Source organism: Lepisma saccharinum, chromosome 16, assembly GCF_977018435.1.
Source record: "Lepisma saccharinum chromosome 16, izLepSacc3.1, whole genome shotgun sequence".
Taxonomy (NCBI): domain Eukaryota; kingdom Metazoa; phylum Arthropoda; class Insecta; order Zygentoma; family Lepismatidae; genus Lepisma; species Lepisma saccharinum.
This window is the reverse complement of record NC_139244.1, coordinates 8,374,406-8,400,408: the sequence shown is the minus strand read 5'-3', so window position 1 is coordinate 8,400,408 and position 26,003 is coordinate 8,374,406. Positions and strand designations below refer to the sequence as shown.

Genomic DNA, 26,003 nt, shown 5'->3' with positions numbered 1-26,003 from the left:
CCTTGCCCCCCCTGGTTTTGGGACCCAATCTCCGCCATCCCACCCATTAGCCTACCTGGCCATAAAGTGCTTTCAAAACAATAATTGACTTGAACTCCCGATGAAACAGTGATTTTCCACAAATCCTCTATTTTTTTTCTAAAGGACAGATTTATTGTCATTTTGGCTCTAGATTTACCGGCGGATAATCCTGGACAAACTCCTGCGCCGAGCCGAATCTTGACGTTCAGCGCTCTTGCCTTTGGTGTGTACGGTCCTGGGTTACGTTCCCGGTGGGGGCTAAACATTTCGGTGTTGAACCAATGTCGTGAGAACAATTGGGGAACTACTTTTTATGCGGACAGACATACAAGTGAGACAATTAGGCAATTCCTCCCGACGCAATGACATTAAAAGTAAAATCATTGCGGATATTAAAAGAGGGAACTGTGGAGCAGACGACCGATCACTTGCGATTGGTGGTTGTCGTCATCGTACTGTGCGTAGGTACGCATCACGCCTCAATGACGTGTTACGATGATTAGTCATTGAGGTAACTGTACTGTAATTTAGAACCAAAAAACTAATTTCATGTTAGTAAAATATTCCCTCCGTAACTAGTTCAATTCAGTTATTATTTAGATACTTAACGATTGTCTCACTTGAAGAATTGAAAGAGTTTCATTGCGAAATTTGTTGTTTTTGACAGGCAACAGACATGACTGGATATGATACGTAATATTCTCATCAGTGCTGCCACCTTGGCATTACGTCAATGGTGCAGACCCCAATAGGATTGGATTGGCCTTGGGGTGGTGGAAGCCATAGTGGAACTGTGTACAGTGAGACAAATTCTGTATAATATTGATCAGATAGAACTAAGAAACTATCCACAGTGCTCCCTAACGTTATTTGTGTACGGTAATGTCTACAATGAACCCAGAATAGTAAGTACCCTTAAGTTTATTTCTACGTGGAATAATGTTGAGGAAATTGTCATACGACCAGCCATCTTATGAAAGTTTCTTGCATAAACTACACTCTTTTGTAAATGAGAAATACATTGTATTATACATAGAATTTTAAATGATTAAGCTTTATCAAAATGTTTAAGGTGCCTATAAGAAAGGGCCATAACGTAGCTTTACAGTAAGCATTTTATTGTGAATGCTTCTCTTCGTTCAAGCGTAAAAACTACTAAGGATCTGGTAGCAGTATGGGAAAATAAAAGTCATACTTCCTGATCATGGAAAAAAATGCCTGTGTTTTAGTAAAGAAGGGAAAAGTTTTGTACTACTTTATTCAGTGTCTACCACGTACCATGCATTCGTGGCAATTTGTAATACGAATGTGGCTTCATAATATGATCATTGGTCGACGGACCAATTATGACTCATTGAAATAGATGATAATATCTATTTCGTTCAAATTGTACATACACATAAAAAAGTAAAGTACGATGATATAATACGTGCTGGCCAAAGCAAATCTCGAGTCTCCCTGTAATGTTTTGTGCATTTTGATCAAGCAACAGGAAGAACCAATTTTTCAAAGGGAATGAAGTTTGCTTTAGGACTAACTGTATGCTCTATCTTGGGCAAACTGGAAAGCATTACAGTGAAATATTTAATAGCTAACTGTCTATTAGTGATGGGCATAAGCCATGGTGATGAATGTGTTGTTTGCAAACAGTTCACCTCTTTATTCAATTTTCATTCAGTTGCATTAGCTCTGTTATTGCAGTAGTTGTTTAAGATTGTGCAATACATGGCACCACACAATGAACCAAACAATGCAACTATACACTTTGGTATAAATAGTTCGCCACATGTGATAGAATTGTTGAGTAGTTCATGCAATAAGAGTGAAATGAAAGTTCTAGTCATGTGAGACTATTTGCCACCAAGTTACATTGCTAAGGCCACCTGGAAAACAGATTATTTATTTATGTAGCTGCTTGTTGCTAAAGGAGACTGCATCTCATTTTCACTGGAAACTTGACCTTTTGGCAATTCATGCTTTTGTTGAACAAGATTGTTTAGTTCCAAATTTAGTCATGATACACAGACATTTTTTACATGTTTCAACATCTGTACATATGTGTTGATGTTAGTGAATATTTACTGCGTGTGCGCAGCCATTCATTTGGGTAGAAATTACCATGTACTTCACATGCAGTGTGTGAAAAGGTATTACATCAACTAAATGTTTTGTTAGGGTAGAAAGGTCAGGGTTAGGGCTCTTATTAAAATAAAGCCCCTATTGCTTCCAATATCTGATCACATATTATCTGGTCTCAACCCCCTTGAACCTTGCACAAATATCTGCGTTGACCTTAAACCAAGAGCAACTGCTTTCTACCAAAGTGTACACTCTTGTGTAAGCTACTTTTCAAATCACAATTTCTTAAATTAATAATATTTAGTGGAGCTCTGAACTGTGCTAATTCGTTTTGGTAAATTTCTCGTAAGGGACAAACGGATTTCATCAAATTTACAGGAGAAATTACTTACCGAATGCAGTTTCTTTATACTTCTGGAAGTTCGGGGAAGTGTTTTCTCGCATCGTTCATTGAATTTTGACGGTAAATCATCTATTTTTCGATATAAATGTGTGACCGTTGCACGAAAGCTCTTGCATCCATTTACTTCCAGGTGGATGTAGCCTGTGCGTGATGACGTAATCCGGGCCAGTGTTTCCAAACATGCGTTTATGTAACTGGTCACACGTTTAAATTTGAACGTGATCAACGTGTTGAAAATTGCTCATTATTTACCGGTGAGGAGGAAAGTCGGAAACGTGTTCGGGAATGTAGTTTTGATCCATTTTAATGCGAATGCATGTTGTTTTCTACTAAAATCTATTTCCGACGAGCTATTGCTGCTGCTGCCATTTGCTTTCTGCAGGAGAGCACAATACACTCTATTGCTGCTGCTAGAAGCCGATGTTGTCCGAATGTCGGAAACGTGTTCGGGAATGAAGTTTTGATCGATTTTAATGCGAATGCATGTTGTTTTCTACGAAAATCTATTTCCAAGGAGCTATTGCAGCTGCCGCTATTTGCTTTCTGCACGGGAGCACAATACACGCTATTGCTACTGCTAGAAGCCAATCTTGTCCGTATATGCTAAATTGAACGAAAGAAGTGCTAATGGAACCTAACCTAACAGGCCTAACCTAACCTAGTAGGCATACCTTGTCCCCGTGATGGTCCGTGGGGCTATCGTGAATTTTTGGGCTAACGTCAATGGTTTTTGGTGCTACCCGTGGATGGTTTCTGGGAAATAAGGATCAACAGTAATTACTCGTTAATGTAAGAAATATACATTATTTTGTATATGCTAAATTGAACGAAAGAAGTGCTAATGGAACCTAACCTAACAGGCCTAACCTAACCTAGTAGGCATAATTTTTGGGCCAAAAGTTCACGATAGCCCCACGGACCATCACGGGGACGAGGTATGCCTACTAGGTTAGGTTAGGCCTGTTAGGTTAGGTTCCATTAGCACTTCTTTCATTCAATTTAGCATATACGGACAAGATTGGCTTCTAGCAGTAGCAATAGCGTGTATTGTGCTCCCGTGCAGAAAGCAAATAGCGGCAGCTGCAATAGCTCCTTGGAAATAGATTTTCGTAGAAAACAACATGAATTCGCATTAAAATCGATCAAAACTTCATTCCGGAACACGTTTCCGACATTCGGACAACATCGGCTTCTAGCAGCATCAATAGAGTGTATTGTGCTCTCCTGCAGAAATCAAATGGCGGCAGCAGCAATAGCTCGTCGGAAATAGATTTTAGTAGAAAACAACATGCATTCGCATTAAAATGGATCAAAACTACATTCCCGAACACGTTTCCGACTTTCCTCCTCACCAGTAAATAATGAGCAATTGTGCCGATCTTGCACTTTCTACGCTAGGTGGGGTGGAAACATTGCATATTGACTACGGTGGTGAAACTGTGACGGCCATTTCCCGTGTTAAGGAAGGGAAGAAGCAAGCAAGAAAAATTACTCGATATGTCGCAAATATAGCTATTTTCGGTGAAATAAGCGAAATGTCACCTTCAGCAATGTTCGTCAATGCAGAATACGTAAGTACGAATATCGAAATAAAGAAAATTAGGAAATTTAAGCTGTTTGTCCGATACGAGAAATTTACCTTAGTTTTTTCAAACTTCCACAGTTGTTTCCAGTATTCTAAATCACTTTCTAATATTCTTAAAAAAATTCAAAAAATCATTATAAGCAGTTGAAACCGTTGCTTAAATATGTTCTTCCATAGAGTGGGATGAAATTCTGCGTGCCTTCAGGGAGAGGCCAACTTTGAAACATTTTGAACATGTGATTTGATAATAAAATGAGGCAGTAATAGCCCCGTCTAGTTGGCTGCACTTTTTAACACACTGTGCAGTGCAGGTGTATCCAGTGTCCGAGTGGTGCAAGGAAATTACGCTCAACCAACTAGACTGAAAGCGGTGTTAGAGTTCAGAAGATTCAACAAATGCCTGTCTGCTGCTTTAAATGTTCATGTGATTAGCACACACCACATGACCATACGCCAGTCCAGAAGGTGGCGCAGACACCAAATACGCTACTAGACTCCAAATCAACGAACTAGACGACTCGGTGTTGCACCATGCAACCAACTAGAAGTTAATCCTATATGCTACATCTTACCTTCTTTAGGGGACTTAAGATTTTTTTTTTGTTTAGTTCTTTTTTCTTTTTTTAAGGATGTTATGACTCCTGTACTTAAAAGCCCTTCTAGTTTGCTGCACTTCTTGACACTAGGTGTAGTGAAGGTGTATCCCGATGTCAAGCTGGTGCAAGGAAATGATCTTCAACCAAGTTGATAAAAACTAGTGTTCCAAATTCAGAAGATTTAATAAATGCCTGTCTGCTTCTTTGAACGTTCATTTGCTTAGTTAGCATGCACCACATGACTTTAACACCACACATTGCACTGCTCGAGAATGTAGTGCAAATGGTGCAGACACCGTACTTGATACCAAATCAACGAAATGCAGGAGTTGGCATTGCACCATGTAACCAACTAGATGCACGAGTGCAGAGAGATTCAAAAAGTGCAATGAACTAGACAGGGCTATTCTGGAGTGGTGTATGCTAAACAATGAAATGAACTATGAAAGCACCACACACATTTTTCTTGCATACATCGTCTACTTGGTTGAACACAATTGCCTGGCACTGGTATACACTACACCTAATAGCACCATCTAGTTCACTCACAAGGTGTAGTGCAGGTGCACCCCAGTGTTTGGCTGGTGCATAGAAATCATGTCAACCAAGAAGACGATAGTGGTGTTTTAAGTTCGAGAGATTCAACAAATGCCTGTCTGCTGCTTCCATTGTTCATTTGATTTGTTAGCACATACCCTGTGATTATACACTACACTGTCTGTAGTGCAAACTGTGTATATACGAGATACTTGCGTGACAACAAAATCACTGAAGTAGACAGCTCAGTGTTGCACTTTGTAAGCAAGTAGATGTGCGAGTGTAAAGGAATGCATGAACTAGATGAGCCTAGTATCAATATAAATTACAATTTTTTATTTTTTTTTGCGAGTATTATAAGTTTTCAATTACGACGTTTCGAGAGATAACTTCTCTCTTCTTCAGGTTTCGTTGTTATAAGCAGTTCCGTTATTTGTGCTTTGCTAAAGCTGGAACCACTTTTATATTACGTAAAACATTGAAATATGTCGATTTAAAGAAAATTTGACATAATTCTCGAGGGGGGGTACAGTGGGTAAACGGCCCTGAAATGATGCCTAAGTTTGTGTTTTCTGTTAACTTCTATTTTCAGATGTGCAACTTTATAACCAAAGAGAAATAATCACTCTTTTGTCTTAGTCAATATAATTCTCATTGTTTTTTAAATTTTAAATTATAAAGAGATAAATTATAGTTTTTTCCTTTTTTTTCAGTGATTATTTGTTTAAACTGCTTCTGATTGGAGACTCTGGTGTGGGAAAGTCTTGCCTGTTGCTAAGATTTGCAGTAAGTATATTCTTTTCAATGATCTGCCAGTAATAATTATACATATGAATGATGTTAAAAAATTAAAACTGAATAAGAGTTCTTTGTACAGTCTGGCACTTTGAATAGAGTACTGGAACGTAACAATTGAATTTAAAGTCAATGGGATCACAAGCCAGAAGTGTCTGTGACTGTACAGCAATAGGGTGCATCTTTTCTGGGAATTGTAACGTTTGCATTATTTTTCAGTTCAGAATATAGAAAACATTTCTCACCCATGTAGATCTGTTTCCTGGTTATTACTATATAAATGTTCTTAAGACTATATTGTTCTATTGATGACTTCGTTGTATTTTGTGGGTAAATTTTAGTCTCACGCCATATTAGTAAAATCACTGGGATTAACAGTGAGAGTTCACATTAATTTTGAAGTTGCAGAGATGGATAAGATGTGGAGCCCTACTCCTCATCCCTTAAACGTGCCTTCATGGCATGGTGCTGTATGCACAGGAACCTTTACCTTATCTAGTTAATAGGAATTATTAATTCTATTGATTGTGTGTGTCACACGCTGTTGGGGCATTCCAGCGCTACATTCACACACAGAATGTAAGGTTCTAGACATGCGATTGGATTTCATAGAAATATGAAATACGGTGTGGTGTCTGCTAACAAAAATGTGTTGTGTGTGACGCTTTAAGAATGTAGTTGACTTCATTTGCCTGTGAGGAATATATGCTACAGATGCTAATAATTTCTGTTGGTGAAATATGCAAATTATATGCATTCACAAACATTTAGACCTCAGTGCAATGAAAAACAATAATTTCAAGATTGATTCATTTTTTTTATATTTACATGGAGTAGAGCCACATTTTCATGGAATGCATCTATTATATGTATTTATCATTATTTTACATGCTTCTCTCTTATGTTTCTGAATCCTGTATAATGTGAGTTTATAATGTATCGGAGATATGAGGTGCCTTTCATGTATGCCATTTTTGTTATGTCGCAGCAGATTTGTCAGTTCTGATGATAATGTGATGGGTGGAATTAAATAGGTGCCTTTATGTACATGGCAAAAGTATATTTTGCTGCAATTCAAGACTGATTATTCTCTTGTACCTCAAGAAGCATTAAAGCATATGGGTTCCTTTTATCATTGTAGTGTTCGTTGCTTATTGCTAGTGGAGAGCCTATAAACACAGATACCTTATTTTTGTGCCTGGCACAATGGAATGAATTACACATGCCTGATGTGGCTGATTTCCTATTCGTTGCTGCTTTGGTGGCCTATTGTTTGACTAGTCTTGTCGCGTAAGGTTGCAAGTTTGATTCCCAGCGTGGGTGTGAATGTCCCTTTGTGACTGTCCTTTCATCTAATCAACATTCATCCTTTCCATCACGATTAGTGAAACGTGTCAGCGTTAAGCTTAAGCAACCTTAAATGATGGTGCAGCGGGACAGTTTTTCTAGAGTGTAAAGTGTGTCACGAAGCAGGTTGACTTATGTTGAAAAATAATACAATATTTTTTTTAGGTACTCTTGTAAAGAAACTTGATTAATAACATTGTTGTTATTTAATTACTTTCCCTTGTGCATCACCTGTTATAGGACCATTCCATGAAAAGTGGCCCTACTCCATGTTAATAACAAAATTAATTAATATGAAAATTATTGTTTTTAATTGCATTAAGGCTTAGATATTGTGAATGCATATAACTTGCACATTTCACCAACAAATGTTACTAGCATCTGCATGCTATATGCTTCAGACAAATGAAGTCAAAATTTGCTACATTTTTAAAGTGTCACACATGCAACACACTTCTGTTAATGCTTTTCATGCATTCAGCCTATGCAATCATATTGAAGATTTTTTCATTTGTTGGACACCATAAAGTACTTCATAATTCTATGAAATCATTTCATTATGAATATTTTAATCCAATCTCTTGTGTAGAACCTTAAATTTTGTGTGTAAAATAACCCACGTAACACTGGAATGCCCTTCATACTAGGGTGCATCAGTGAGAGGATTTCGCTCTAGCACCAAATAGTTCGCATGGACGATGCTAGAAAGCACTTGGAATTTAGAGCTTCTTTACTCGAAGCCTAGTAGTACACTAATATCTGTAATTAGTTTGTGGTAGTGAGCCTCAAGTATGAATCGTGAAATGAAGGACAGTAAACATAGTCGTTATCTCAGTGTTAAAATGTAGTTTAGAGTATCTTACCAGTACAGTGATATATGAAAATGAAACAGATGATTGTGGGCTGAAACTACCAGGACTGATCTTTAACAATATTATTGTGATGTTAAAATGATATTCCATTGTAAACACTAGTGTGGGCGACTCGATCGAGTACGAGCAAGTGAAAGCGGTTCTCTAATCCATCCCAACAATATATGACGACCTCCTCCTCTGAAAATCCATACAGCAGGCTCTCTTCTCTGACAAACTAATGTGTGCACTTTTGTGCATATTTTTATGACCGATAAATTTTGTTAGCATTCATCACTTTGTTTATACAGAAAATGGATAAATGGATAATACGTTACCTGTCGAGAATAAAATTTACTTGTAGTACTTATTATAGAAGTACTAATTGTTTTCTTTGTTACAGGATGACACATACACAGAAAGTTATATCAGCACAATTGGAGTAGACTTTGTAAGTATATTAAATTATTAATATTCATTAGATTTTTATTATAGGTTACTTTAATATAAGAGAAGACATGATTAACATGTAGGAATAATGGATGTTATTTGTCATTAATGGATTGAGTTATTAGAATTCTAAATTATCTTTATTTTGTGTAAAGGGTGGTAAGTTAGGAGTGAAATTGCCACCAGTAAATTACAGGTAGTTCTGATAATTTTTGCTCGTAAGTAATTGTCCACCCAAAAGCGGTGTTTGAAATTGTCCCAAGTGTCAAACGATGACCAATTTTTAGTTTGGTTATGAGGGGTCTTTTTAATACAATAGAATGGGCTATTTGATATGTTCTCAGTATTGAAAAGTGGGTAATTTCATTTACATTTCTTTTCTCAATTAGTTTTAGACTGTGTTCATTGAAATTCACACAGCCTGGATTCTTATCCATATGTAGCTTAACGGTATGAATCAATTTGTGCTCCTCTTCCTACCATATGGGACCTCCATGATGGCGCAGTAGTGGCATCGTCATCTTATAATCAAGGGGTCCCAGGTGATACCCTGTGAAGGCACATAGTGTTTTGAATCCCACTTTAAACTGTAGGTCCAGTCCCGATTTGTCTTATTGTGCATTAAGTGGCATTAGAACACAAACTCAATCTTTCTACTGTACAATGAATTATGATGCGATATATTTTTGAAGCATTATGCGGACTAATATTTCACTTCACAATAAATGTTTCAGTACATAAACAGTAATAGTAAATTTCACCATGCATGTACCACCATGCCATGAAGACAACTCACATATTCTCGGTGTGTCACTTTGGAAATGTGATCAGCACCATTCTCTGGTTGTCTTTACCCCTCAGGGTTGCCCCCAGGTACCCATTGATTTTAGGCTGGGTGAACCCCAGAGGTGCTTTATGTGAAGACAAGTCCGAAAAAATTCCAACCTTAGTTCATACACCCTGGGTATCGAACCCGTGTCTCCCACATTGCAATCAGACACCCTACCGACTAGGCCACCATGTCTGCATAAACAGTATGCTTAAATTTATGTTGTAATATTTTTATTTGTTCTAGTGTGGTCCAGAAGGTACATATTTTTTTTTTAATTTACATTAACATCCTCATATTTTAAAGAATATGTACAGGCCACTCTTTTCTTCCCAATGGGCTAGGGTGAAGCAGATGGTTGCTACGAGGGTGAATCAAATATGAACGAGCCTTGATTGGCTAAGCATCGGAATGGGTAGCAGGGTGTGATTGGGCATGTGCGGCCGGTAGGTGGGGCTGCCGTGAGTCAGGAACCAGAACAGCCGGCGTGTCGCATGCTTCGTTTAGTAGCTCTCATGATGAGTGAGCAGAGTGTGCCAGTGTCTGTTGCGCAACGCATAGTCATCAAGTTCCTCACCCAGGAAAACGTCAAACCGGCCAAAATTTACCGGAGACTGCAGGCCCAGTTTGGGAATGGTACCCTCTCGTGGACAAGAGTGAAGGTGTGGTGTAAGGAATTCCAGCAAGGCTGTGAACGTGTTGCAAATGAAGTGCACTCCCATCGTCCTCGGACCAGTGTGATGAATGACAACATGGCTCGTGTTCGTGAGCTTGTCGAACAGGATCGCCGAGTCACTGAAGCAAATTGCGGCAGAACTTGGTGTGAGCTATGGAAGTGTCCAATCAATCATCACAAACCACTTGGGCTTCCGCAAAATCACAGTTCGGTGGGTTCTCAAGCTGCTGAATGTTGCTAAAAAAATGACCGAGTTCGCATTGCTCGCCAGCTTCACACTCGTTTTGACGTGGTAGGGGAAGCGTTTTGCATCGCTTCGTTACCTCTTACGAGACATGGGTGCATCATTACACCCCAGCATCCAAGCGTGCCAGCATGGAGTGGAGGAGGAAACCCCATGAAGGCCAAAGTTCAGTTGTCTGCGGGGAAGGTGTTGGCCATGGTGTTTTGTGACTGGAGGGGGATCCTACTGGTGGATTTCTTACACGAACGTCGGACCACCAACGCACCCTACTCCTGCAGCCTCCTGGATCAAGTTAAGGTGCAGTATCGACGCAAACGACGAGGCTGTCCCATCTGCCAGGTCTTGTTCCTCCACGACAACGCCAGACCCCATACAGCAGGTGTTACGCGGCAGAAACTGGTGGAAATGCACTGGGAACTGCTTCCACATCCACTGTACAGCCCAGACCTTTCACCTGTTCGGACCTCTCAAAGAAGCACTGGGGGGCGAGCGATTTGCAACCAACGATCAGGTGGAAACCTTTGTGCGCAACTGGTTGGCTACCCGCCCAGCTTCATTCTACGAGAACGGCATCAAGAACCTACCACAACGTTGGGAAAAATGTAAAGGGCGGAGACTATGTAGAAAAATAGGATGTGGCAATGTTTCTGTTTCCTTCAATAAATTTTGTTTTTCTGCACAAGGCTCGTTTATATTTGATTCACCCTCGTATTAGATAAAATCCTTACATGGTAATCTTGGAGGGAGCATGAATTTCAACAAGTAACCAACGTGCTCTCTGGCTGTTTCCGTCTACAAGCTAGGAGTATTCTACTACCAAACCCCACACTTTAACTTTCAGAAATACCCTATAGCAGTGGTATTCAAACTGTGCTTCGCACAGGAGGCGAAGCACAGTTATGCGTTCAAATGCGTTAATGAAAAACATTATCTTATTCTGTATTGTTGCAACTCACATTGGTTGTCCCGCGGTAATGTCATCTTCCCTGTTTTTGAATGGAAACTGGAACTATACTCTTACCTTGTAGAAGAAAACCAGCCAATGCTGAAAACATTACAATTGATAGCTGCTTTGTACAGAAATGGGCACGATGTCCACCAGGTGTTCCGTTCATTGCTGATGCAGTTTCTTTGAAGTTCCTTATCCACAGTAAAATTATATTCCTAAAATGCTTTGAGATGTGGTACAACATGTATCAAATTGACTTCGTTGCAAGAGTTTTTTTTTTTTTTAATTGTAATTAAAAACTGCCAAGTTTAGTTGCCGGACCCTATATGTGCTTGTTTTATAAATAAATGTTTGTTTATGCATTTCTGGATATTACTTCATTACAATGTATTCTATTTTGTCTTTCAGAAAATAAGAACAATTGAACTGGATGGGAAGACGATAAAACTTCAGATTGTAAGTACAGTATCATTTGATAAGACAATGGTTGTCTGATTTCTATATCTTGAACAATGTCATCCATCTAAAGTTCTGTTTTTTTGTGGAAGGGAATGTTTAAAATTGTTAACTTTTATTCTTGATACTATTTTTCCCCATCATGCACACAAATATTAAATAACTTCCAAGAATGTGGGAGATGGAATCTGATATGCAACGGTTATAAAAATGTATGAATTTCAGACAACAAATAATTAACCTGTTGGGGAAGGAGACAGTTAGCTATAAACACTGTAAGCATTTTGAAAATCTCACGTATAAAGTTAGTACAGTCAACGATTGTAGTAGTACTGTGTAATTTTTAGTGCAATTATAATGAAATGATATTAACATTTTATAAAATTAGAAAAGTTTAATTTAAGACTAATTATACAAGGCTAATTCCACAAAAATGTACACCAAAGTGTTTTAAAAATATTTTTTGCCAACTCAATGAAATACAAAATGTTGTTGATAAATACTCAAGGAGCAAGAATCAGCAGCTGACGTCAATGTATGAGAAACAATCGGGCAACACTGTTGGATGGAGTGAGAATTTTTTGAAGAACCACTTTTTTGGTTATTGAAAAAGGAAGAGTAGTGCGAGTCACGTGATTAATTTGTGATTATTACTTCATTGTTTACATTATCAACATTTTAACTGTTGGGGGTTTCTTCTCTATTATATGTAAACTGAGATGGTAGTATCAAATTGTATTTTTTTAATGTGAAATTTGGAGAAAATTCAAATTACACTGAATTAAAAACTTTTCCATTCATACTAATTGCAATGTAAATTATCAATGTGCATGCAGTATTTTATTTTTTGTACCAAAGTATAGTTTTAACACTTGTACTTGAAAATTCAATTAGAGAAATATCTGTTCCGTATGCAACATAAGTTATACAATGTGTGACAATAACAAAGTGGTGTCAAATGCAGTGTGAGTCTCACAGGGAATGAGACACAAAGTAAATGAAAATTCTACGTAAGACAACCAAATAATATGTCGCACTGCACCTTGGACAAAAATGCTATGTAAAGGAGCAAATTGTGGTAGTACTGAGACGAGTTAAAACGTGTGTGTACTTATTATAGAACCATGTCCTCTATTTCGAAAACATGAAAGCCTATTATTGGGAAGGATAGCAGTACATTTAGCTTAGGTAGCTTTCAGATCGAAGCGACAAGAGCCAGGTGACATGTGCTGCTGGGAAATGAACCTTCACAGATAAATGCAACTTTTCATACCGAAGTGACACAGCAGTCTGCATGTGTGTTGCTCTGTCTGGGCCATTTTGTTAATAGGTTAGGCAGCACATGCCATATATTTGCTATCATCAAGCTGGAGTACCTCTCCTTTCAATTTTAAACATTGCCTGCCACAATTGAAGAAAAATATATTTCTCGGGCCATGATGTTTTCCCCCAAGAATACAATAAAAACCTTGAAAGCAATAAGTTTCTTAATGATTGGATGACATTTTTTTAAATTATGTTATGTGTGGGAGTCATGTGCAGTTCTAGAATCAATGATTACTAATATTTAGTTATTTATTTTTGACTCTCAGCATATTGTTTTTTCAAGCATCATTTTTTGTGTATTGTTGTTTTATTTCTGAGCATTATTGTTTTTTCCTTAGTATTCAGTCTTCTGTTATTTGTAATGTGAGTGCCATATACTATTCTACCAATATCATTTGAGGAGCTGGCCAGCAATAATTCAAAGCCAAACGTACAATTGGAAAGACTTGAAAACAGTTCGAGTGAATTTTTTTCTTTTAATTAGATTTAAGTGAAATTTAAAGGCAAAAATATATATAAAATAAGTTAATGTTCATCCATGCTTTTTAAAGTAAAGGGCTCCCCTGTGCATTGCACCAAGCTGTGAAGGCATATAGGGGGTGTGGAGTTGGCCCCACACTTTCTTGATCACTGCCAAAGGTGGGTGGCAGGTGATGTGATCAGCACCATGCCCCTGGCTGCCTTTGTATTATTTGTAACAATAACAGCATCACTAAATAAGATTTTCATTAACTATCTGCAAAATTTTGTCGATGGGGCCACCCTTGACATATCGGGCATGTTACAGCATGCTGCATGAGTTGCAGGTGTACCCGGGCATAAAACTAGCATGTGGCAGATAACGTGTTGAAAGCAACCTGATTTAAGTTTATTTGCATTGCATATGAATTCTTTCAGTCAGGGTTCTGGGCAGCTACCCACTGTGCCCCCTTGAGTATCACCAAACCCTTATTTCTGATGACAGAAGCATGGCTATTTATATTTAAAAGAATTGGATATGTGTAACAAGAATTGTTTACTGCTGCATAACGTAATAAGTATGTTGCAGTATCATGTGGCACCTACAGGCTACAAACATGTTTTTTAATAGCAGCACTTTTAATCATTAAATCCATAAATGTGTAGCATGGTCTTGTTTTTATTGGAGGAAAGTGGAGATGAGGGGGACACTAGAAAGTTTTTTGGGGTGCCCAGGTATAGTGGAACCACAAGCAAAAAAAACTGTGCAGACCCACGACTCCTGTGCACCAAACTCCCGCATGGAGTGGAGGGGCAGAGTGGAGCATGCTTCCTTATGGCCCAAGCTGAACAGAGAAAGCGAAAGGTGCACGGAGACTTTTCGTCGAAGGTTCTTTTCCTTGTGGGTGCTCTATAAATTTTTTTATCTTTTGTTCTTGCAGGATTTTTATTAATTTTGTACACAATTTTTAATGCACAAATTTTTTTAACACTAGCACATTCAAGGTGTACTACATTACAATTTCCTTTCAGTGGGATACAGCAGGACAGGAAAGGTTCCGAACCATCACATCAAGTTACTACAGAGGAGCACACGGCATCATTGTAGTGTATGACTGCACTGACCAAGAGTCCTTCAACAATGTTAAACAGTGGCTAGAAGAAATTGATCGCTATGCTTGTGATAATGTGAATAAACTGCTTGTAGGAAACAAATGTGATCTCACAACCAAAAAGGTGGTCGATTACACAACCGCAAAAGTAAGTACTGCATCACCTTCTCATGGTTAGTACGAGTTAGTGGTGTGACGAAGCAGAAATTGTGTAGATTCTGATGTGCTTCCCAATAATTTTTGAACAGATTGCGATCTGGATAATTATTTAACAGAAACGCAATGCCATTTTCCAAGTAACTCATTCTAAGCCTGAAGGTTATGGCTGCAGCAACACAAGCCTTCCATCTGTCGAGATCAATCCAATCTTTTCCATCCTTACCAGTTTCCATTAGATCCATTCAAGTAAAAATCTGTTAATAAGCTTCGAGTTTTTCATATTTTGCATCTGTTGGCTGTGGTGAAGATAAATTTGGATGATTGGGTGAAGTTAATGAAGGGAAACACACACACACACACACACATTCAAATGTAAATGCCAGGGTGTTTAGGGTGATCCTTCCACGTAGTACACCCTGGACTGCATTTTGCAGACTAACGAGGCTCTGCCATCTGACCCTATAGCCAGTATAATTCTGTGCGTTGTCCTGTTTTTTGTCCTCATGTGTGTAGTGTGTCCCTTTACAGCCTCAGCTGTTAATCAAAGTCAGAATGTATTATTATTTTACTTGTACAACATTACAGTTATGTTATTTAGTCATGGTAAGGGGCTAAAATAGCCTTAGTGCTGATGCATCCAAAATTTTAAATTCAAATTTAAATGCCAGGACTTGAACCTAGAACCTTCAGAGGGGCAATCAGTCAGCTTGATGCCTAACGAGGCAGCTATTTTAAAGTCTGATGGCTGTACAAAAGCTATTACTGATACAGACGTTTGAAAATTGTAACAATTGAAAGTAATCAACTCCAATTGCATGCATTAATTTTATCAGCCTTTTGCTTTAAAATATTTGAGAATTAAACATTATGCATTCACAATATCCAGTTTTTAACACAATAAGGGGGTGGTCTGAAAAGTTCTTGGCCTAACAATAAAAGAATGAATTTATAATTTCAAATTTTTATTTTTCAATATAATTTTTCGTAAGGTCAATACATTACTCCATTGCCATCTCCTCTCCCTTAAGTGCTTTTTTTTCCCATAAGGTCTGCAAAATACCCCTACAGCTGCGATCTTTTTTGATTTGATGAAAAATGCCGACCTGTGAGAAGCACTTTCGAGATTTGCGAAGAGAGAGAAGTTGGAGGGAACCAAATCTGGGGAATGGGTCTTCCAACAATTCGTAGTGCAAATCCCTTAATTTTCCCATTGCCAAAACACTTTTTGTGGTCAGGTGCATTGTTTTGATGAAAAACCATTTTTTTCTTGTGTGTTTCAGAGATTGTAATAGTATTCTTGTATGTTTTGTTGGTGTACTGTTAATAAACTGCAGATTTAAGTGAAAATAGCTTTTATATGTGCAAATTAGAATGCACCAATTTCAAGATGACATTTTGATGTACTATTGTTTGTGTAATTTTACGAGGAGAAATTTTCATTTCCAAAACTAAGAAATCCCATCTCTTATGCTCTGATCCACTGAGATAATGAATGTGACTTAATATTTTTTTAAAAGAAAGAAATTCTTTCATGAATAGCAGTAGGATATGAGTGTTCATTGTAAAACTGTATTTTCAGGAGTATGCTGACCAGTTGGGAATTCCATTCTTGGAAACTTCTGCCAAGAACGCTACAAATGTTGAGCAGGCTTTCATGACCATGGCAGCTGAGATTAAGAATAGAGTTGGTCCTCCCTCGTCTGCTGCTGACACTACAAACAAAGTGAAAATTGATCAAGGACGACCAATAGAGACTAAATCATCAGGATGCTGCTGAAGTTAGATTGAGTGCGTAAGTAAAAGGAATCTTAGTTGCGGTCTTTTAACCATATTTAGTTGCATAATTGTTTTAATCTTGACACTGTTGAAATATCTCAAGTGTAAATCCTCCAGTATATGTAACAATGTAAGATTTATTAATTATTTGGGAAGTTTTTTTTAATAATTTATTTCATTTTTAATTACTAAAACATGTGTGACAACCTAATGTATATTAAACAAAAATTACACCAGAATTTTAAAATACCTGTTACAGAATCGCAAAATACATTTTTTCACACACTGTCATGCTGCATTTTTGGGGACCCCACGAATGATGAGAATGCTGGAGAAGCATCAGCTGATACCGATGAACAAAATTCAACTGATTGTTGATTCAACGTTGCAAAAAAAAAATAAGATTTTTATGCTTGAAATTGAAACGACCATAAACGACAAGAGATTTATTGTAAAATAATATGGAGAAGTCAGGGACTTTCTTCTTCTAAATTGAGAAGCACCCAGAGTAGTTAATTTAGTGGAAACCACTAAATTAGCCCCAGCATATGTGTCATGAGATCTACTTGTTCTGTGCCATATTGGTGCAAAATTAATGAAAATTTTGCATAATTTCCAGTGTATTTCAACTTCACAAAAGTTTTATTTTGTGAACTCTGCAGGACACGCAGGCTCTATAATTGTTGTAACTGGTATCAGCCTGATCCATATTCTCATATTTAAACTAAATATTTTTCATTTGACCTGAGATACGTTAATACTATGAAATGGTATGAAACAAATGTTATAGATTTAACCTGGATTCAAGAGTAATTTTGATTTGTATGGAAGCTGCACACTGAAGTGTGAAGTTTGCAAGGGCTAACATCTGAGAAACGTGACTTCTTGTGAAATAACTATTCAACACTAGTTTTCCAGCATGTCAGATCATAAAGCATTGCTTGTCCAAAGACAAGGTGAATCACAAAATTAACAGAAAATAGTTCTCAGCAATAAAAGTTGCAAAATACAGGCTTATTCAAAATTATTGTTGGGATTTCAATATTTTTTTCTGTTTCTCATGAAACATATGGTATTTAAAACCATGCAAATTAATGGAGATGCTTGAAAGTTTTATTCTGTTACAGATAGTACCCAGTAGATTAGCATTTGGCCATTAGGAGGCAGGCTTTACAAGATGGTGTGTCACGGCTCTAAAAATCAATTTTTGGGCTTTATTTTCATCAGAGTCCTTTATGATTGTCCAATGCACTTTTCAGTCAGTCTACTTTCAATTGTAATCATAAAGGCTCGTAGCAGCATAGGACTTCATTAGTCACTTCCACAAAGATACGTCACACTGTTGGTTGTGGTTTGCAGAGTTCCTTCGGATTTTGTATTACTCCATTTGAAAGCCTCGGCAGCCTGGTCTACTTGTGCATCTGGTCTTTCATGCTGGCACCCTGTTTTCTGAAACTGTGCTTACCGCCAATGAATGGAACTTGTCATTGAACAATGATAAATGGGTATGGTGAAATTTAAGCACAAAAACACCTCACTACTGTGACCTGCCATCTTCCAAAACCTGTCTGATCAAGTAATAGGTTTATTACAATGAAATATTGTTTGTTGCACAGAGGAACTTTAAAAATAAGGAAGTTTTGAAGCTTTCCCGTGACAAATGATTGAAAAGATTCTCTTTGGCTCAACTCACCTCGTCAATAGCCCGAGAGAATCTTTTCATCATTTAAAAATTTGTCATTTCCAGCTTGCCACCATTCATGCCCAAACACACTTGCAATCTTCATTTTGAATCAGAGATTTGCATTCTGATTGTGCTCATCTGGAATCTTGAACTTCAGGTCATCAAAATCTGTGCATACTCCTGGGTCTTGACATGTCAAGTAATCGCAAGGCGTAAGGAATGGTGGGTGACCTTGCAGGCTAAGGTGTGGGTCCTCTGTGGCCAATCCATCTCTCCCCAAATTGACCAAGAAACTCACGAACTTCAAGGGCAAAGTGTTTTGTTTTTTGGGGTAGGGGGGACCATCTTGCTGGAAGTGGACATCATTGATGATGCCTAACCTCTAAAGATCAGGGACAAGGAACATCTGTAATATGTTTAGGTATTTGGTGTTGTTCAGTGTCCTTGAAGAATGGACCAATGAGATGGTTCATGGAAACTGTGCACCACACATTGACGTTGGGGCTATCCCACTTGTGTGTCTTGAACTCATGTGGATTCTCAACCCCCAAATTCGGCAATTGTGTCCATCATTCAATTCTTCCCAAAATATGAAACGTGGCCTCATCAGAGATACTGAAAGGGACCATCACCATTTATTCGGGTTAACATTAATTCACAAAATTCCTTTCTCCTGTCACAGTCCTCTTCTAACAGGTCCTGCACTAATCTCAACTTGTAGGGTCCGGCTTTCATTTTCTTGCATAACATACTGCGTAACTCACAGTTCCAGGGATCTTCGTTTAAGAGATTTCATTGGACTCCGCACACTCTTCTGCACTACATCCACCACATCGTCATCCGTTCTTGGCCTCCCACTATTTGACAAACCTGCTAAGCTTCCCATAACCTTAAACTTTTCATGCTACAGAAGGTTGTTTGCTTTATATCTGACCATTTTTCACGGGTACTCACCTTAAGAGATTTAAGAGATACCGCACCGCCACCACCGATCATGTTCTATTGGACCCCCAGCATTGTGGACTATTGCCCGGCATCGCAGTTTCCATTGCAGCAAGCTCCTGTGCCGGACAGGCATGGCAATTCTGTCCCACTCCTCCCTGCAAGCTTTCCATAGACCATTCAGGGTGCGCGGGTGGCAATGTTGAAGACGACGTTTCAACAGTCCAAATGCGCAAAAATCTATTGGACTGGCATCTGGGCTTTTCACAGGAATGTCTTCAAACGGAATGACACGAATTCCTAATTCCTCTGCCATTTCCTGATAAAAACGTAGTGATGTTCTGGCGGGATAACTTGAAGCCTTGTCCATTTGGATCATCACCTGGTTCGCGTCCATTCCATACAATTTTGGGATGTGTCTCCGATAGATAGGTGGCAGAATGGAGTCTTGGAAGTAGCTGGCATTCACCTTCACGTTTTTGTCCACCTTGAGTATCAACAACTTACCCTCATATCTGAATCCCGTCACAACCATAAAGCCACGAGGGAAACTTTCCCTGCACTGACGAACCAAGTTGCTGCGCCCCTTGCCGTCAATGTCACGGTATGTGACACTTTGCTTGCAGCCCTTCTCCTGGTGGTTTTCGTGGGTGAATGTTTCGCAAGGAGAGTCTGTTGTGTACAATGGGCCACAATAGCTTTCGCAGTATTTGAAAAAGGGCCATTTCGTAACCCTTCCAATACCGGTTGATTTTCGGCGCTATTTGATAACACACTACCAACACTCACGCACCTACAAGGTCAGACACAACACTGCTCCCGCCAGCAGACCCATAGTTCCAGCATGATACGCCAAGTGGCAGCACCGAATCGAAAATGGTCTGATGTAAAGCAAACAACCTTTGTATCTCAGGATACTTTCCAAATGTTGTTTGGAATCTTCTCTGCACCAAAACACAAAATTTTAGCACTGAGGTTTTTCCTTCATCTATGCGATCTTGGAATCATGTGATCACCTGGACACACGTCATCCAACAGTGTGAGCAGAACATTTTAAGTTTTCCTCTAAAGAAAAAACAATAATAATATTGTAATATTATTTTAAAGTTATAGATTTTTAGAATCCTGCAGGACTTTTAAGACACACTGTACAGGACACTACCTGTTATGAAAGGAGACTTTGAGAGTGTCTCATGATCCAGTTATAAATGCCAAATTTTTCGTGACCTACCAGAAAAACTCAATCATTTTTAATAATCCTGTATATTGAGATGAAATAATGATATGTTACAAACTCAATATTTAATAATGCACTTGACAGTTCCATGTGTGTGACTTGACTAAGTAAGTATATGGACATCAGTACTAAGAAGTCGTAAGTCAGCTCTACATAACTTCTTTTTCCTTCCCCTGGATCAGGTTCTTCAGAGGATATCATGCTTTTTATGGAGGTGTTTTCTTGAAGTGCTGCGGAAAGGGCTGTTCCAGAATCCTTGCAAGGTATCAAGATTTCTGCGAATAGATTCATCCAAAGAGTAGATCCAAGTTAACGTGAGTGTTACGTCAAGTCTGAAGACAATTTTTCATTATTTATCAGCAGGTTTGACCCGGAAAGCTGCTACATGTAGCAAGTGATATATTGTGGCAGTCCTGCACTAATATATAATATGTACTTTTTTTTTTCTAAAACATTGTTAGATGTGCTCTATAAAGTTTTTTGGTGAGTGCTCGTTCTGGAATAGCCCTGTACGTTTACATTTGGGAGGAATCCAAATTGTAATTTGTATTTTTAAAGAAAAAAATGATATTTCTAAAGATACACACCTGTAAAAAATAATATATACATAGCAAATGTGTGCGTGTATGTGTGTGTAATGAGTGTATGTGTGCGAGCATGTATATATGTATTTTGTTTGTGTGTTTTGTATGTGCGACATCTAAGGAAATGATGGCATACACACACATGCACGCAAATATATTGGATATGCATTATATATATACCTATATATATTATAAGACACACAACCTTCGCATTTGTGAAAATTTTTGTTGAGGTTTAGGATTGATATCTGGGTGACAGATAAAATAAAATTTTGCACGCCTTTGCTTGTCATTGTTAATTTTTCTTAAATTATATCTTCACCATAACAACCATAGAATTAATGAATTTCACTCCCTGTATGGCAGAGGAGTGTAGTGTACGAATCCGTCATTCCATAAAACGAAAGTAAGGCATAGAAATTTGTGTAGTTTATTGTAAGTGTTTTCTTCTGAAAATAAATGTACCATCTATCTTTCGTGCTTTTCTTTTCCTTGTTAGAGTGCCATCAGAATTACGAGGATCCAGTTATTAACATGAATAAGACTTACTGAAGACTTGGATATCTTGATTGTTTGCAACTGTGGTAACACTCAAAAATGTTAAATATGCATGCACATTTTATGAACACATTTTTCGTCCATTCAAAATCACAAAATAATATGAATTTGGCATAAAATGCAAAACGTTGTCTTTTTTACAAATATCAACACATTTGTCCAAGATCCAACACTCTTGTGTTTCAGGCTTAGAAACTAAAATGTACCATATATACACATGTATAACAAGCACATTTTCCAAAACTTTACACAAACTTGTACCTCCCCAAATTAAATATACCTGTGCCACTGAATATCAACAAAACTAAAGACTAATTACCTGAAATGTTAGACACTTGTACACAGATTTTACCTTTTCCACATAAACACATTTAATTTCTGGTCCTGTGTTATCATATCTTTTGATATTCAAATGTGATACTAAGAAAACTGTACTTGTAAAAGCCTTGCATACCAACCATTTCCAGTGTTAGTACAAGGTAACCAAAAAAGTTCTTGCAGTTTTTAACATCACATGGGAAGAAGTGATCACAGATAGGAAAATATGTGTGCCACGTGCCGGAAAAGTGGTCAGGGTAGGAGTGGGGACATTGGTCTTGCCCAATACACACATATTGCGGACTCGTAGCAGCAGTGTTGAAGCAACTCGTTTGGGGTTGTCTGCTTTATGACTTGAAGGTGGGCTTGTCCGGAGCAGAATCAAGTTGCCGAATACATCAAGCCTTTGGGGATAATGCTGTGAATGAACGCACCAATAGGAATTGGTTCCAGAAGTTCAGGTTGGGAGATCTGTCACTTTGTGATGAACCCAGCAGTGGCCAACCACAGGTCCTGGATTATGAGGCCCTGAAGGCAGCCATACAGGAGGATAGCAGTTTAAGGTGTGGTGAGCTTGCCAACCACTTCCAGGTTTATGATAAAACAGCCAGTCTGCACCTGCATCACATAGGAAAGACGTTCAAGTTGAGCAAGAGGGTACCTCATACACTGTTAGAAGGCAAGAAGCAACAACAAGTGACAGCCTGTTTCTCGTTGCTTTCTTGCCACAGCAACACACCCATATTTGGTCAAGTGCTCACCAGTTACGAAAAGTGGGTCCTATATGACACTCCCAAGCATGCCCGACATTGGTTGTCAACACATGACTTTGTGCCTCATGCCACACAAGAAAAGCTGCATTGTTTAACACCTCTTTATTGTGTCGTTATTTAGGTAACCATAAAATTAAATACTAAACCATCACCAAGCATTTACACTAAACTAAACATTTAAACACTAAAATGCCAGTAAGTAATTGAAATAGTTAATTTCATTGCCAATGAAACACTTATTTTTTAAATAAATATTCTCCATTGTGTGCCTGTGACCTTATGTAGTTTTCAGGTTTCAAGACCTAGCATGCAATCATGTAAGAGAGAGTTTTCTTTCCTTATATCAAAATCATCGATTGTATATTTAGAATATAATTACATTTTGTGAGCTTCACCAATGGCATAGTGGTAAGTCACCATTTAATCATAGGGATCCTGGTGGAGGCATATCGTACAGTCTTGGCCACTTCTGAGTTGTAATCTCATTGATAGTTTATCTGTGCATGAAGTGAAATTTAAACATTTCAGTTCAAATTTCATTTTGCAGCATTCATGAGCTAGAATAGTTGCATTATACATTTACAAATAGATACATTCATTCCATTGCTCAAATAACCTTAAAATTAGACACTAAACTATTAAAGAAGTGGATTGTATTGGCAGTAGAAATTTCACTGTTAAAACTAAGATGATGGTTTGCTAGCAATTTTTAAACATAATTCAGAGTCCTAAATTATGGTGCATAATATGATCAGGGTGGTGACAGATCTGGAAAACCGGGAAAAGTCATGGAATTTCAGAGGTCAAAAAAAGTGAGAAATGTCAGTGAATTTTCTCTTGATTGACAATTTCTTTGTTGATCCGTAGATTCAAACATCTGGATTGCACTCCTTTCCCCCTGTATTTTTAACCTCATGATATATTATTAATATACAACTGAAGGAAGTAATTGATGTTCCTGTGCCAGCTCTACTGAATTTTCACTTTACGTCTACTCTTATTGAATTTAATAGGCTGGAGCTTTATACGAGGAGTGTCCAGAAAGTAAGTTCCAGTTAGCCATAAATTAAAACCAGAACATAGTAATTGACATTTATTGTATTAGTTAGTGACACATCTCTTACTTTTCAGTATATTCACCACCGTTGTTCAGGAATGTGTTGTAGCATGGCAATAAATTTGGTACATGTTATGTGTTTGCCTTCAAAAAAAGTAAGCTTCACTGTCGAAACACATGACCTGCCAGAATCCTCTTCAGCTGAAGGATGACATGTAAATCGGGACACATGAGGTCAGGTCTCCAACTTGAAGTGACACAAAAGAACCTTCCGTGAATTGTCTGCACCATTTTCTGACCATAATGTCGCTTTTCACGTCCTGTCCTTACATCTCTCCCAATTTCTGGTGGGTCTCTGCTGGCCCCCACTTCTGAGCATGCAAAAATCTGATTATGGCACATGCCTCGCAGTTGGTGGAAGATATGAGAACTGCCATTGTTCTCCTAGAGTCGAGCGAAAGCTAACTCCCACTTTTATGACAGTTACCCACTGTTGCTACGTTTACCTATCAAGAAACTTTGCAAACAACCAGTTAAACCTAACATTACCTCCCTGTTTGGACAAGTGGCAATCTTATAACCCCTCCTTCCCAAAGCAGCCAGCAGGAAACATGATTTTGTCAAAATAATTGTTGTGTGTTGTGAATCGAGACAGGGAGATAGCTTGTACCAGGTACATCACTGTTCTAAATCAACCCCCTTCACAGCACTGTGCCTGCACTACATTACACATGCCACTTCTTTCGATCTGCATATACACGTTGTGTCATGCTCAAACTACTATAGCAGTATTCGAACGCCATCAGAACTTTCTTTCTGAACGTGCCTCTTACACTTATAGATGCTGTTATCAACAGCATGTTCCTGTTTTAATATTTGATTAGCTAAATTGAATCTTAAACACAAAGTTCATATTTTGTTACATTATCATTGTGGCTTCTCTTTTTGTACAATGCAGTAGATTCCCCTTCTATAAATTGTTTGTGTTAATTTTTTAAATACGAGGGTGAATCAAATATGAACGAGCCTTGTGCGGAAAAACAAAATTTATTGAAGGAAACACATTGCCACATCCTATTTTTCTACATAGTCTCTGCCCTTAGTGATACATTTTCCCAACATTGTGGTAGGTTCTTGATGCCATTCTCGTAGAATGAAGCTGGGTGGGTAGCCAACCAGTTGTGCACAAAGGTTTCCACCTGATCGTTGGTCGCAAATCATTCGTCCCCAAGTGCTGCTTTGAGGGGTCCGAACAGGTGAAAATCACATGGTGAAAGGTCTGGGCTGTACGGTGGATGCGGAGCAGTTCCCAGTGAATTTCCACCAGTTTCTGCCGCGTAACACCTGCTGTATGGGGTCTGGCGTTGTCGTGGAGGAACAAGACCTGGCGGATGGGACACCTTCGTCGTTTGCGTCGATACTGCACCTTAACTTGATCCAGGAGGCTGCAGTAGTAGGGTGCGTTGATGGTCCGACATTCGTGTAAGCAATCCACCAGTAGGATCCCCCTCCAGTCCCAAAACACCGTGGCCAACACCTTCCCCGCAGACAACCGAACTTTGGCCTTCACGGGGTTTCCTTCGCCTTTCCTCCTCCACTCCATGTTGGCACGCTTGGATGCTGGGGTGTAATGATGCAACCATGTCTTGTCACAGGTAACAATGCGATGCAAAAATGCTTCCCCTTCCACGTCAAAACGAGTGTGAAGCTGGCGAGCAATGCGAACTCGGTCATCTTTTTTAGCAACATTCAGCAGCTTGATTTTGCGGAAGCCCAAGTGCTTTGTGATGATTGATTGGACACTTCCATAGCTCACACAAAGTTTTGCCACAATTTGCTTCACAGTGACTAGGCGATCCTGTTGACAAGCTCACGAACACGAGCCATGTTGTTATTCGTCACACTGGTGCGAGGACGACGGGGGTGCACTTCATTTGCAACACGTTCAAGGCCTTGCTGGACGGGTGCAAAATAGCCTGTGCTGACGCACCCAAAAGATTTTAATAGCTGTCCCAGCTAACTGTGGAGCAGGTCCGCGCATTGCGGGCAAAAAAGGAGGGGGGGGGGGGTTGCATTGAGTGGTGAAAGCCGGAGCAAAGCAGCTAATGTGGGTAACTCCAGTCTCCCATTCTGCAATCCCGTTCCTCTCACTGTTCATTGGTGGAGCAGTCTCACGTCACTACTTGCGCAGAGACTTGTT

General features: G+C 38.7%; 1 protein-coding gene across 1 annotated transcript; it reads left to right on the top strand.

Moving 5' to 3' along the window:
• Positions 1-742: 742 nt before the first annotated feature.
• Positions 743-21,570, top strand: Rab1 (RAS oncogene family member Rab1). The gene is made up of 7 exons (XM_083137666.1): positions 743-926; positions 5,935-6,007; positions 8,618-8,665; positions 11,771-11,818; positions 14,636-14,863; positions 16,454-16,666; positions 20,696-21,570. Exons 1-6 carry the CDS (start codon positions 904-906, stop codon positions 16,649-16,651), a joined length of 618 nt encoding a protein of 205 aa, XP_082993792.1. The 5' UTR covers positions 743-903; the 3' UTR covers positions 16,652-16,666; positions 20,696-21,570.
• The last annotated feature ends 4,433 nt before the right edge of the window (positions 21,571-26,003 follow it).